The sequence below is a fragment of the Pseudorca crassidens genome, chromosome 16 (genome assembly GCF_039906515.1).
Source record: "Pseudorca crassidens isolate mPseCra1 chromosome 16, mPseCra1.hap1, whole genome shotgun sequence".
Lineage (NCBI taxonomy): Eukaryota > Metazoa > Chordata > Mammalia > Artiodactyla > Delphinidae > Pseudorca > Pseudorca crassidens.
In genome coordinates, this window is record NC_090311.1 from 38,072,283 (window position 1) to 38,086,939 (window position 14,657).

Consider the following 14,657-nt stretch of genomic DNA (forward strand, 5'->3'; position numbering starts at 1 on the left):
TGAGGGTGGTGTTGAACTGGTAGTAAGTATCTTCTTCTAGCATTCTTTTTTGCTACTTAAAAGTACCCTCAAATAGAGGATTAAAACTTGATACTTTTTTGCACAAAATCCCTAAATCCTGATTTTTGTCTGCTTTTAGATTAAAGGAGAAAAAAACAAACAGGGTTAGTAATAGACTATGTGCACCATACAATCAGCATGTCACGTATATTGCTATGTAGAAGAACTTACACTGTCACTTCTTTCAAAATTAAAATCTCTGGCCTAAAAATATTTGCCCCATTTTATATTCTTCAGCTTAACAGTTTGTAGCAGTAAACATGGTTTCCTGAAATTGGTGGCTGTGGCCTCTGCACAGTTACTCTGGCTGGCTCTTTGCTGCAGCTGCAGCCTCTGATTCCTCTGAGGGTATATATACATTTACTTAGGCAGTCTGTTAGAAAATCTCCCTGATGGTTCGGTGCAGAGATTTTTTAATGTGATATAGGAGACTAGAAAATGTACTTAGTATGACTAATATTTATTGAGCATTAATATGTGTCAGACACCTGCCAGGCTCTGGTGAATAGAACGTGGCCCCGTCCTAAAAGAACTCTGTATTGCAGGGGAGCCGGACACAAAAATAAATAATGTAAAGTGGGGACTTCCCTGGCGGTCCAGTGGTTAAGACTCCATGCTTCCATTGCAGGGGGCGTGGGTTCGATCCCTGGTTGGGGAACTAAGATATCCTGCGTGGCACGTGACCAAAAAAAAAAAAAAAGTGTACTTTACAAAAGTATGCTTAAAGAACTGTGAGGACCTGAGATGATGATGAAAACATAATTCTGTCCGAGGAGTTAGTGAAACCTACAGAATCGAGCTGGACCTTGAAGGATGAAAGATGGTAGCAATTTGACAGTCAAGTGAAGCAGAGAAATGCTTTTCTACCAGAATAAAGAAAGGCAAGGAGGTGTGGAAGCACATATTTAATGGTGACTTCTGGGGATAGTTCACTTAGGGGGCATCAAGGAAAGTAGGTGGGGATGAGGCTGGAAAGGCTGACTGCTGAAGGATTAGATAAACTTTGTATGCTTCACACAAGGTATTTGATCTTATTTTGTTACCAAGACATCAGAATATTTTTAGAGATAATCAGTTCACCTCAGTGGTTCTGAAGGTAAAGATTATATTGATAGAATCTCTGCTTATAGTCTAAGAGCAAACAAAGGGTTTTGATGTACAGTAGAATAGAACATAGGGTACAACAGCATGGAAAGTAGCCTTTACTAAAGTTGCAAATTTAATATATTTTTGTATGAGTTCAAAATAGGTTGTAAAAGATTTTTTCAAATTTGTCATAAATTTGCATACCTGTAATGTAGAAACTGGGATTTTTATAATCCCCCTCTTCATTCTGTTTTTAGTGAACACACAGATGCAGTTTATAGGATAATTTTTTTTCTTACTGTTTAACTATGATAACAGAGTGTATGGGGCTTCCCTGGTGGCACAGTGGTTGAGAGTCTGCCTGCCGATGCAGGGGATACGGGTTCGTGCCCCGGTCCGGGAAGATCCCACATGCTGCGGAGTGGCTGGGCCCGTGAGCCATGGCTGCTGAGCCTGCGCGTCCGGAGCCTGTGCTCCGCAGCGGGAGAGGCCACAACAGTGAGAGGCCCGCATACCGAAAAAAAAAACAAAAAAACAACAACAAAAAAACAAAGTGTTTTAACCTTACCTTACCTTTAACCTTACCTTAAAACTTCTTTCCAAGTTAAATGCTTATTAACAAAAAGTACCTGCTGGTGATTGCCTAACATACCAAATTAACCTTCATACTTAACACATTTGAATTACAGAAACAGCAGTTTGGTTTTGTTTTTCAGGTCATTTAATTTGGTACTCTTTGTAACCGGCTCTGTTTTTTTCAGTGGTTGTGGGAATAGGGATGAGTTCAGCCATAATAATCTTTAAAAGCATTCATATTTACTGTATATGTAAGGTATTCTATAAAAGCTTCTATTCTCTAGTAATATGAAGCATCGCTGCAGGGGGAGTATACAAGCATATAAACTAATATGCTATTAACACTAAATAAAATTCACTAATATAAATTAGTGGACATGGAAGTTACATGCTAAATGGAAGAACCAAGCAGTTATTATTGCCATCTCTTCCAGTTACTGATAAAAAATTTTATGGCAGCAGTGAGTTTTCAGAAGTTTCCTAAATTACGAAAAGGAGCTTTGCAGAGCTGTAGAGGAAAGACATTGGTAGTCATAGGAATTCATTTACTCACTCAAGAAACATTTAAGGGCATGTTATTTTCCAGATATGGTACTAGGCACTGGGGATTCAGAATAAGAAGATACAGTTCAGTAAGACAACCACAAATGATTAATCTAGAGTCTAGAATCTAGACCTTGCTTTAGTCAAAAGTTTCCATGACCTGTCAGAGTTTCTGTCATTTCTTATAGGTATTGTCAGGTAGTTTACAAGGAAAGGAAGAAATATTAGGAAAATTAGTTGATCCTTTTTTTAAAAAATGCTAACTGGAAATTATCCTGCTTTTAGGCTCTAAAACAAAGAGAAGCAATCCTGAAACTCATCTTGAAAAATGAAAATGTAAGTAGAAAATTACATTTTTTCCCCATCCTATAAATATAAAAATATTTATGTTCATAAAATCATTTTAGACAGAAATGAAAAAAGAACCTGGGAATAATGTAGCTTTCAACTTGTAAATTACTGTAAACTCTTGGCTGCTCATACAACTCAATTATTATGGCATATTTGAACTAATTAAAGGTAATTTGCTTTTTAAAAAGCCATGTGTTTTCATATCTACAGATTAAAATCCTCTTTGATATTTTTCAGACTGGTTTCCTGTTATATAAGATACATTTGTTTTTGCAGAGAAGTATGGGGAGGTTTTGGGTTTTATTTAATTGCAATAGTTTTTGAAGTTGGAATTTAGAATTAAGAAGGTATGATAATCAAAATCCTCAATCGTTTGTATTTTAAAAATAGGTGGTATAGTCACGTTTCAGAAATTAAAATATATATATTAAATGGTATACAGGGAAAAGTCTCATATCTCCCTTATATTTCTTCTGTATCTTTTCAGGTAGTGTTATTCCTATACAAGCAAATTAGAATGTAACGTTACTCCTCTCCCCTTTTCTACATAAGCCATATTAATAAACCATATCCAGTGTTCTCTGTTGCTCTTTTCTCTTATTTTTGAGATTCCATATTAGCATATGGTTTCCTCGTTCTGTTCTCTCTCTCTTTTTTCTTTTCTTTTGCACTGCATAGGATTCCATTATATGGATATATCATAATTTATTTAATCAGTGCCACATTGAAGGACATTTGGGTTGATTCCAGTCTTTCACTACTATAAAAATGCTGCATTGAATAACCTTGTACATACGTCATTTCACACTTGTGCCAGGAATATTAGTAGGGTGAATTTTCCAGAAGAAAAATTGCTAGATCAAAGGGTATGATATTTATAATTTTGGTAGTAGTTGCCAAATTCTTCATGCCAATTTACTCTTTTTTTAAAAAAATTTATTTTATTTTTATTTTTGGCTGCGTGAGTTTTCATTGCTGCGCACAGGCTTTCTCTAGTTGCGGCAAGTGGGGGCTACTCTTCGTTGCGGTGCATGGGTTTCTCTTTGCAGTGGCTTCTCTTGTTGCGGAGCACGGGCTCTAGGTGCGCGGGCTTCAGTAGTTGTGGCACGCAGGCTCAGTAGTGGCTCGCAGGCTCTAGAGCGCAGGGTCAACAGTTGAGCCGCACAGGCATGTGGGATCTTCCTGGACCAGGGATTGAACCCTACATTGGCAGGTGGATTCTTAACCACTGCACCACCAGGGAAGTCCCCCAGTTTACTCTTATATCAGCAATGTTAGAGTGCCTGTTGCCCTATAGCCTTGCCAACAGAATGTTATGAAACTTTGTGCCAACATGATAGGTAGAAAATGGTATCTCATTATAGTTTTAATTTACATTGAGGGATGAAATGAGCAGTGTATGTTTAAGAGCCTCTAGAATTTGTGTGTGTGTGTGTGTGTGTGTGTGTGTGTGTGTGTGTGTGTGTGTGTGTGTGTGAAATACCTGTTCATATTCTCTGCCTATTTTTCTATTAGAATGTTTTTTTTTCTTGTAGATTTGTAGGAACTCTCATGTATTAGGGAGATTTGCCCTTTGTTTATATGAGTTGAAAATATTTTTTCCTAGGTTGTCTTGATTTTACTGGATTTTTTCCCCCCTTTATGGCTTCTAAGTTTTGATCTAAATTAAAAGTCCTTTTCCACTACCATGTTTGTAAAGGAAGTTTCCATATTCTCCAGCTCTTGCTACTTGTTTTTCCAAAACTCTGTAACCAAGTATATTTTAATAACATGGTATTCCTCACTATCATAAATTTCATATGTAAACTCACTATTTGAACTTGCTATCTAAATTAAGAAACCAAATAGCTTCCCGTAGTGAGGCATATTTATATTTCAGTGGTTTTCATGCTTCCTTGAATCACCATCATCCCATGGCTAATTCTGCTTCATCCATACCCTATCTACTTCCTTACCTCCCATGTTTTCCCATCATTTCTCATCTGTAAATATTTTAGTTATAGCTCTAAAAGGAAGGATTCTTTTCTTTATTTAACCTAACCTCATTACCATTGTTATACTTAAGCAAAAAATGACATAAATTTGTTACTATCATTGAATTTCTAGTCTCTTCAAATTTCCAGTTGTCTCCTAAACGTCTTTTTTTTTTAAAACCATGTTTTTGTTTGACTCAGGATCCATATAAAGTTTGTAATTTTCAATTATTTCAGATTTTAAATCTTTTAATCTATAGACGATAGAGTCTCCCTTCATGTCTCTCGTCCTTTCCCTCTTCCCCTTTCAATTTATTTGTTGAAAAAACCACGTTAGGTTTGTCCAAATTTTTCCATAGTCTGAATTTTGCTGATTATACAAGGAGCAGTAATTCCTCTAAAATTGGTAGTTGGATCAAGAGACTGGATGAGATTAGGTTCAGTTGGAGAGAGGACTACTTCTTGGGTAGAATTATATTCTTTCATTAGGAGATACATAATATCTGGATGTCCATTATGGTTTTATGGTTTACGTTTAAATCTTTGCTATAATTGGTATTTATCCAGATGTATGATGTGTGCTATGAATTGAATTTTGCTTTTGTTTTTCCAAATGGATACCCAGTTGTCCAACACCATTTTTTGGAATAGTCCATCCTTTCCTCATTAGAGGAGCCACCTTTATCATATACTAAATTCTCGTGTGTACTGGCTATGCTTCTGGACTTTGAATTCAGGTCATTGGTCTTTGCTGTGTTTATTCACCAGCAGCACACTTTTTTTTTTTCTTTTTTTGGCTGCGTTGGGTCTTCGTTGCGGCGAGCGGGGGCTACTCTTCGTTGTGGTGTGCAGGCTTCTCTTTGCAGTGGCTTCTCTTGTTGTGGAGCACGGGCTCTAGGTGCTCAGGCTTCAGTAGTTGTGGCACGTGGACTCAGTAGTCATGGCTCGTGGGCTCTAGAGCGCAGGCTCAGTAGTTGTGGCTCACGGTCTTAGTTGCTCCGCAGCATGTGGGGTCTTCCTGGACCAGGGCACAAACCCGTGTCCCCTGCATTGGCAGGTGGATTCTTAACCACTGCGCCACCAAGGAAGTCCCCACCACACTCTTAATTATTAAGGTCTTGTAAGTTTTAACATCAGGTAGGGCTAGACACCTCTTGGTGTCCCCCAGCCCACAGTTTCTTGGTATGCTATTTTTTCTGTATGAATTTTAAATTAATTTGTCTTATTCAAGAAAAAAACAAACACTAGTGTTTTTGGTGGATCATAATTTAAGAGAATTAAGATATTTTTGATGTTGACTCTTTCTCCAGAAGCATTTATGTCTTTCTGGTTGTTCAAGTCTTGTATCTTTCAGTGGTGTTCTGTTCATTTATTTCTTTACAATATATCAAAATAACATATATGCTATTTACTAAAGTTTAAAGTGTCTAACAAATTACAGAGATTAGATCATTGGTTACTAACCATTTTGGGGATCATAGAGCCCTTTAATAAAGAGATAAAGCTATGTCATCTTTCCTTTAAAAACTGCGTATATACTTGAAATGTTTTGTATAGATTCAGGGAAATTCCTAAAACCTTTCATATATTCTGGGTAAGGAACTCTTGTCCTCCATGAATGAGAAATCAACAAATTACATTTTGCCTTTTAACTGAATATTTGTTTACTGCTTTCAAGAAGACATTGTGTAGTTGTAGTACTGTTTAGATAAAACAGGCTCCATTGGTCAACCTTTGATAAGGATTGGCATTGATGAACAGAGAAGAAAACAAAGGGGATTAAATGAGTTCACAAGATCTTCTGAATTAGAATGGCTATGATGTGGCTAGAAGTTTAACAGGCATTACAAGGTAGTTGTGAACAATTTTGTGGAGACTTCAGTGTAACTAATACAGTTATTTAAAAAAATTTTTAATGAAGTGTGGCTGGAAGTTAACATTTTTGAACCCCATATATGTGGTCTAGTGTAAATATAGGTGATATAGGTCATTGATATATAGATGATGAATGTAAATTATGAGATGTAAGCTCTTTGTCTCGTATGATAGCCATCCTTTACACAGGCCATTAAATTTTAGCATTTAAATTTAAGACACTACGCATTATGCCTAATTTAAACTTTGATTTTAGTGTTCTGCTTTTTTTAACAGTAGTATCTTTGGAAATTCTTTTAGAATTACATTTGTCATTAGTACAGACAATTTTTAGCATTCTGTTTCTTATTTATGAAAGTACAAAGAATTAGTGTCTAATCAGTTTTATGATGCAGAATATGAGTGCTCTCTGGATAATTGCTGACATGGAAATGTCTCATTTCCTACTAGCTGGTATTTATATGCTGGAGGCATATTGTTACTTCAATGGAATATGAAAGAAATGAATGTAATTTTGTTAAAAGATGCCTCAAATCAGTAGCACACATTTATTTAATAAGATGAGCATTATCATACGTATACATTCCTGAGCAGAATTAGAGTTTTTGATGCAAACAGATGGCTAGACTTTTATATTTTGAGTTTTTTCTTCTCTGAAGAAAAGAATGAAGCTTTTGGGCTTCCCTGGTGGCGCAGTGGTTGAGGGTCCGCCTGCCGATGCAGGGGACACGAGTTTGTGCCCCGGTCCGGGAAGATCCCACATGCCGCGGAGCGGCTGGGCCCGTGAGCCATGGCCACTGAGCCTGCGCATCCGGGGCCTGTGCTCCGCAACGGGAGAGGCCACAGCAGTGAGAGGCCCACATACCGCAAAAAAAAAAAAAAAAAAAAAAAAAGAATGAAGCTTTTGAAATGATACTGTTTTTCAGTCTTTCACAATTCTTCATTGATAGATCCTTAACAAAACCCACTCATTTAAAAAAGATAGTATACTGGTTTGGGCTTAACGTTTTAAGTATGAAAGAATTAGAACTAATAACATTTATATCTAATACAAGTATCATGTCTGACACTGCAGTAAGGATAGTTTTTGTTCCCTATACAGACTAACCTGAGTTTATATATTGTCTATAACAGCGGGAATAGTTAACAAGCATGGGTTTAGGAGACAGACCTGAGGATCCCATTCTGGCTTGACCATTTCCTACTGTGTGACCTTGAGCAAATATTGTTAGCATCTCTGTGCCTCATTTTCTCACTTGGAAATCGGAGATAATGCCAACAATCTCATAGAGTCGGTTTGAGAATTTAAATTAAATAATATATGTAAAATGCTTTGATTATCATGCAGTGTACAGTCAATGGCAGATATAGTGAATAACCGCACACAAATAAGTGCTATTCTTTCAAGCTATTTTGGACGTTCATTAATTTATTCCTATTTTGCTCCCAGTACTCAAAACCTTTTTTTAACTTGGGAATTGCCTTCATACTTGCCTAATAAAAATAATTCTCCTTACTTCACGGTTTATCTAGAGCCATTATCTTAAAATAAAAAGGGCTGCTTTAAGAGTGCTTGCTGTATGCCAAGCATTGTGGTAAGATACACATCGTTTTATTTAATCCTCAATTCATCTAAGCAGTACATATTAATACTCTTTTACACGTCTCTGGATACTGAAATCCAGAGAAGTTATATAATGAGTTACCCAGGTTTACATAGCAAAGTAGTGATGGAGCCTTTCTCTTAACCATTATGGAATGCTATCTCTGTTTACTAATCTTTCTCCCCCAATGACTGGAATTTTCTGTTTATTCTTTTCTTATACTTGTTTTGTTCATCTTTGTGACTTTATCACCCTGTCATGCACAAGATTTGTGAGTGATTAGAACATAGTGTGGCCCAACAAAGGAGAAGGCAAAGGATAGGGTGGAGGCGTTGATTTTTTGAGGGAGGAGGACTAATTTTTAACATCTCGGAGAATAATTTGGAAGGTCTTTTATTTTAGACATACACACAAATAACACAAATAACACAAATAACTTTAAATCTAGCACCTGGATTTAAAAGGTGATCTTAATATATATATATATATATATTTTGTGGTACGCGGGCCTCTCACTGTTGTGGCCTCTCCCATTGCGGAGCACAGGCTCCGGACACGCAGGCTCAGCGGCCATGGCTCATGGGCCCAGCCGCTCTGCGGCATGTGGGATCTTCCCGGACCGGGGCACGAACCCGTGTCCCCTGCATCAGCAGGCGGACTCTCAACCACTGCGCCACCAGGGAAGCCTGATCTTAATATATTTTGCTTCATGTCGACCCCTCCCCCGCTCCCTCACCCCACACCATCATTGGTATCCTGCTGTGGAGAACTCTCAGCACTATCCTGAAGTTCGTTGTGTGTATCAGTTCCATAAATGTGTGTGGATAGATACATAATACAGGTACAAGTGTAGGTTATTTTTTCTCTTTCACTGTTACAAACTATAGAGAAAGTGAGTTTCTGAGGCACACAAAAAAGTTTACAAAGAGAATAGAAAAGTCTGACTGTAATCAGACTTAAGGCTTCTTGAAGTATGACAAGATACAGTGAACAAAGTGCAAGAACACGTCACAGGGAAAACATTTGCAACCCTATAACCAACAAAGGACTGATACCAGATTATACAGAATGCCTGTAATCAGTTGGTCAGCTTTTATGTTTGTACATTAGATCACAGATTCTAACTATAACTAGCCCTAGGAACTTATCGTCTTATATCCCCAGTATTGTTGTTACAAATCTCCCAGTATTGTTGTGGGTTTGTCCATTTGTTATATTTTTCTGGTGAATTATTTTTTATCATTATGTAATGATTTCTGTTTGTGTTTGTGGTGATTACTGATAAATTTGCATTTGTTCTTTTTTATTTTAGTGCTTTCCATGTATTATGCTTTTTTTTCCCTCCCTGGACTCCCCCCACCCACCCCCTGCCCACACCTTCCCCTTTCCCCCTCCAGTTCCCCTACCTCCCCACCCGTCCTTCGTTCTTTAGTGTTGCTCTTGTGTTCTTCATTCCTTTTTCCCTCTTCCTCTAGTCATTTGGAAGTTACACATTCTCTTTTAGTGCTACTTAGTTCTTTACCCCAAATTAAATGATTATTATTACTGTTTTTATATATTAAAGCTTAGATTTATCTGTATGTAGTTTACCATTTTCCTTGCCTGTTCCACACCTACCTTCTGGGTGCAGTTTTCTTTTTATCAAAGAATATGTGATTTCTCTTTATTTAATCTCCACATTTAGGACTGAGAACACTGTCATGTGAGGTCACAGTTGCAGAGTTAACAGTAGATCCCATGTTGTCTTACCTCCAAGTCTCTTGTCCTTGTGTAGAGTTACACCGGGGTCTTCCATAAAGACAAATGGGAATTTAGTAACAAATGAAGATGGTATTTCCAGTCAACTTGGGGAAAATAAATGTTAAGACAAACGGTTAGCTATATGGGGGAAAAAATACAGCTGGATCTTTACTGCATTGTGTTCAAACCCTGGCTCTGGCAATGGTGTGACCTTGGGCAACTTATTTAACTTCTGCAGGTTTTACTATTTTCTGTAAACGAAAATGAGAATACTTCCCTGTCAGGATTAAATGAGAATACTCCATGAAAAGTACTTAATACAGCAAATGATATATAAGAATCATTTAATACATGGTAGTTACTATAATTAATTTCTTTCTTTCTCATTTTCTCTTCTTAAGCTACATATCAGCTTTTAACTATCCCAAGTCTGTATGTACCCAGGAGGATCACTTAATTGGCTTGACTGTATAAGCTTAGGTTGGGGAGCAAAACCATAGGTGCTGAATTAGTGTTGAGGTAGTAGAATATCAAAGCAGTACAGTTAAAATGAGGGTTAGAATATTTTAGTAGAATATGATTTTTGTAATATCATAATATTACAAAAATCAGGTCTCAGGACTTAATGATCCAGGCTATTTGCCAAGTATGTTGACTATATTATAAAGAAGTGTCAAAGTGGGACCTTCCTAAGAGGCACCAAAGTCAATCCAGCAATATTCGAATGCCTATTCTTCCCCATCACTCTGTGATATATCTAGTAAGACTTATTTATGTTTTGGTCATAATGACAATTACTGAAAATTAGATTTCAAATTTTAAGCTTTTATGGTTAAAAAAAGAAAACTTCTAGAGACTGAAAATACTATCTATTGATTCTCCTCCCATGCTGTTCCAATATGCTTAACTTTCTTTAATTCTAAGAGTGTTTGGATATATCTTTTGCAGTATATTTTACATTTTTTTAAAGCATATTTTATATTTGTTTAAGGTGGATAGGCATGTGGACCTGCTGGAAGTTGCCCAGGAAACTGATGGGTTTTCAGGAAGTGACCTAAAGGAGATGTGTCGAGATGCTGCCCTCCTCTGTGTCAGGGAATATGTTAATTCTACATCAGAAGAAAGGTATGTGTATTTAGAGTTGATCTCTTAATATTTGTCAAACCCTTTTAGAGCTTTTGGGATAGTTCCTTTTATTTTGCTTTATAATACCAACTCTGCTTATGGAATAAAAAGGTAAATTGGAATTTAAAATTCCCCTAACGTTATTTATTGCCTTTTTTCTGAAGGAGAATTCTGGAAATGAATTTGCAAGGGAGGGTGGTTTTGGGAAGCATCTGAAATGAAGAGCAAGAAGTAAAAGCTGAATTTCTACTGGAAATCCATGAGCTGGGTTACAGAAAGCTGACAAACTTAAGCTTACCCATCTCTACCAGGAAAACAGCTGCTCTGGTGTCCCTGGATTGCTTTTGTATTTTAAATTTCTACATTATGGAAATGAGTGCCTTGCTTCCAGAAATTTCACATTTATGGGGACGTTGCTGTGGACTAGACTTCAACTTGTTAATAATGTATTTACTAAAAAAGAAGTCATTTGTCACTACAGCAAACTTGAAAGCAGTTTCAAAGTATCTTGAGCTTGAGAAACCAGTCTTGTACCAGTTGTATTAGTGAACTGGAATATGGAATAATGCAGCTCTGATGAACAAAATCCTGTGTTTCCCATAAGGCCACTTGCCCTGAACCAGTATAACCCTGCATTTCTAAGCCCCTGTTCAAAATACCAACCTTCTAACGTGACTCTTAGCAGACCAGTGTACTTTGGGGGATTGTGTCGAATGAATTCTGTACCTGTACAGAATTGCCCCATTGTTTCTTAGTCTCCCTTCTTCGTCTCCTGAGGCTTTCATTCCAAGTGATCTGGATTTGCCTGTCTTACTTATGTGTTTAATTACATTGTATTGCCTAGCAAGCTTTGCCAAAAAAGGTTTCTCTTGGTATAGAAAGGTTTGCATGAAAGCTACCCTGTTAACCTGGAGCTGTGCCTGCACTGGTTCTGGGCCTATCTTTAGTGTACCCTTGGGCCCCTTCGTGGAGAGGGTCACTCCATTTATTTGTTGCCAGATTAATCCAGCTACTCTAGCACTAAAATTGGGAATACTTTTGACCTCTGTAGCCAAGAATCTATCTTCTGAAGATTTTTATTCTTGTATATGTTAAGAGGAGAAAAAAAAACCCTATGAATAAATTTTACTTAAATAAATTATTTTAATGAAAATTCTGTTTTTCTGCTGTCCTTAAAACCCTGAAAATGTTATATTTCAATGCAAAAAGTCTGGGTAATGGACTTAGGTTATCATAACTTTTTCCCTGAATTATTTTTCCTGAGTGTCTATAAGTTACAAAGGAGACATTATATATTGGATCATATTTTTCTCCTTATTGAAGTGGGGAGGACTTAGAGTAGTTGGTCTTTCTTAGTAGGAATGAATTTTATTTTGTTTATCAAAAGCTAAACACATGCATGATAAGACTGCTACTTTTTAATTCCAGTTTTAATGGGAAAGCTTTTGAATCCTTGATTAGAATTATAATCCATTCAGATCAACTTTCACACCTTTATATTCTTAGTGTGAAGTATTTGATTTTAGTTACCAAGCTATAATGTTTATAGCCAGCTATTTTAGCTTCCTACCTCTTGCTGGTAAGTGCTTTTTAAAAATCTCTTAAGACATTTATATGCATAGATTAATTCCTTGGAAGAATTCACGTGAAGCTGTAAATTGTGGTTGTCTTTGGGGTCTTGGATGGGTAAGAGACTTCATTTTTTAGTCTTGGTAAAATATTTTAGGGAGATGTATTCTAAAATTATTTGAATATTTGGTGGGTTTTTTTTTTGCATTTTAGCCATGATGAAGATGAAATTCGACCTGTGCAACAACAGGACCTGCATCGGGCAATTGAAAAGATGAAGAAATCAAAGGATGCAGCATTTCAGAATGTTTTAACTCACGTTTGTTTAGATTGAGAGTAAAGATAATTTGTACAGTTCAATGTGATCCAGTTTGGTGTGCCCTCTTACCATTAGTGGAAATAGAACAGAAGGAGGAGTGTTCTTTAAACAGTGAGGGAGTTATATGTTCATGACACTGGTTTTATACTCTGAATTCTAAGTTATTGAGATATAGTTGTTATATAAATGGTATTACTACTTGTGGAAAATCATGAGGAGGAACAATTTAATTAGCCTGAGTGTGGGTGCTTGTGTTTGACCTCTTTAGCCATATGTTGCAGCCTTATAGCATCTAAGCTGGTCTTAAAGTAACAAATGATTTACTGAGTCATTAGTGAGAATTGGGGACATGGCTAAGTGCTGGTTTCTAGATATGTGAGTGTGTGTGTGTGTGTGTGTGTGCACGCGTGCGTGCGTGCATGTGTGTATATTAAATGTATATATTCACACATTTTATATTGACATTCTGTAAATAGGTTTGAATACAGAAACTTTTTTTTACTCCAACTACTGAATCAAAAAGTACCAAATAGCATATCACAAAACTAAGGTTAATGGTTGTGTCTAAAAGGTACAGTGATTCAGCCATTTCTAGTTGTCACTTGTTTCAGTTGTTGTTTGTGTTTTTTTGTGTTTCTGAGGTGTTTCTGTGCAGTTGAATAGTTGGAGTTGCCGCATCAGAGACTTAGATGTGGCTCAGTTATGGTTGTCAGGGTAGTGAGACAAAAGACTTGCTCAGTGATCAGCACTGAGTGCTTGTCAGCCACTTGGGTGATCAGAACTGACTTCATCTCCTTCTGCAAGCACACTGAGTAGAGACATTTTTTTAACTGATACATGTGAAGGTGGACTGAAAGCCTTTCAAAAGAATGGCTTTGAAAAACCTCAGTGCCATTCAGTACATGTATGTGACTTTCCTTTCTTCATTTAATGTAACAGTTCTGTTGTAACCATGGTTTATTAGTAGTATTTTAAAATTATATGTTCTTTAATTATGGTCACATATAATTTGGTCATCAAAAATGAAATGATAGTTTAAAACAACTAGCTGTTACTAAATGTGCTAAAAATACCCATTTTGTAATTTAAATTTTTTTTCTTCGCACATTATAAATTATGCCCTACTTAGTACAGATATGCACAGCAGAATCCCCATATTGTATCTGTAGTCATTTGATGCTGTGTGCACAAAATATGACACTTTTTTTGTCCAAAATTTCATTAACCAGAATTCTGTTATAGGCACTTAAACACACAGCATGAGGAAAATGGCACAATATGATCTTGAGGTACCTCCTGAATTTTTGTTTTTATTGTATTTCTTTGAAAATTCTCAATCTTAATTCATGAGCTACTGGATTAATTTCTTTGCTATTAAGTCTCTCACTAGAACCCATTGGATAGTTTGTTCTTCATTTGTTCTTTGAATGGTGGGTGGGGTAGAGGTTCAAGTTTTGAAAAATTGTGAAGATGATTGAAAAATTGAATGCAAAACATAAGATACCAAAAATAAAATATTTCATCTCCATTTTTAATAACTATATTATACTATTATTTTATAAATATGTAATAAAGAGGTCCCTCTTAATTGAGTTTTCTCTACTTACTCCTTTGTCTTCTTCAGTTATGTAAAATTTTCTGGGGTTGTTTTGGTTTATAAAACTTGCCCTTGGACTGTTTTCATTTGCTGTGTAACTTTTATAGCATACATTCTAGTATATAACCATTATTTTGTTTTAGCATGAACTTCAGTAGTCATTTAATTTTAATCTGATGGTAATACTGATCAAAAATAGGAGTGACATATCTCTCTTCATGTCCTTTCTTTTTATCTTC

The 14,657-nt window shown here is 36.4% G+C and overlaps 1 protein-coding gene across 2 annotated transcripts in view; it reads left to right on the plus strand.

Annotated features, from left to right (window-relative positions):
* Positions 1–14,413, plus strand: part of ATAD1 (ATPase family AAA domain containing 1) — a 55,953-nt gene extending 41,540 nt beyond the window's left edge. The window contains exons 8-10 of one of the 2 annotated variants that reach the window (XM_067710112.1): positions 2,551–2,601; positions 10,800–10,933; positions 12,716–14,413. In XM_067710112.1, the coding sequence (XP_067566213.1) occupies positions 2,551–2,601; positions 10,800–10,933; positions 12,716–12,836 (306 nt within the window). In that variant the 3' untranslated portion in view covers positions 12,837–14,413. Of the gene's footprint in view, positions 1–2,550; positions 2,602–10,799; positions 10,934–11,097; positions 12,087–12,715 lie in introns of those variants that run through there. The other variant, XM_067710113.1, reaches the window with a different exon arrangement.
* The last annotated feature ends 244 nt before the right edge of the window (positions 14,414–14,657 follow it).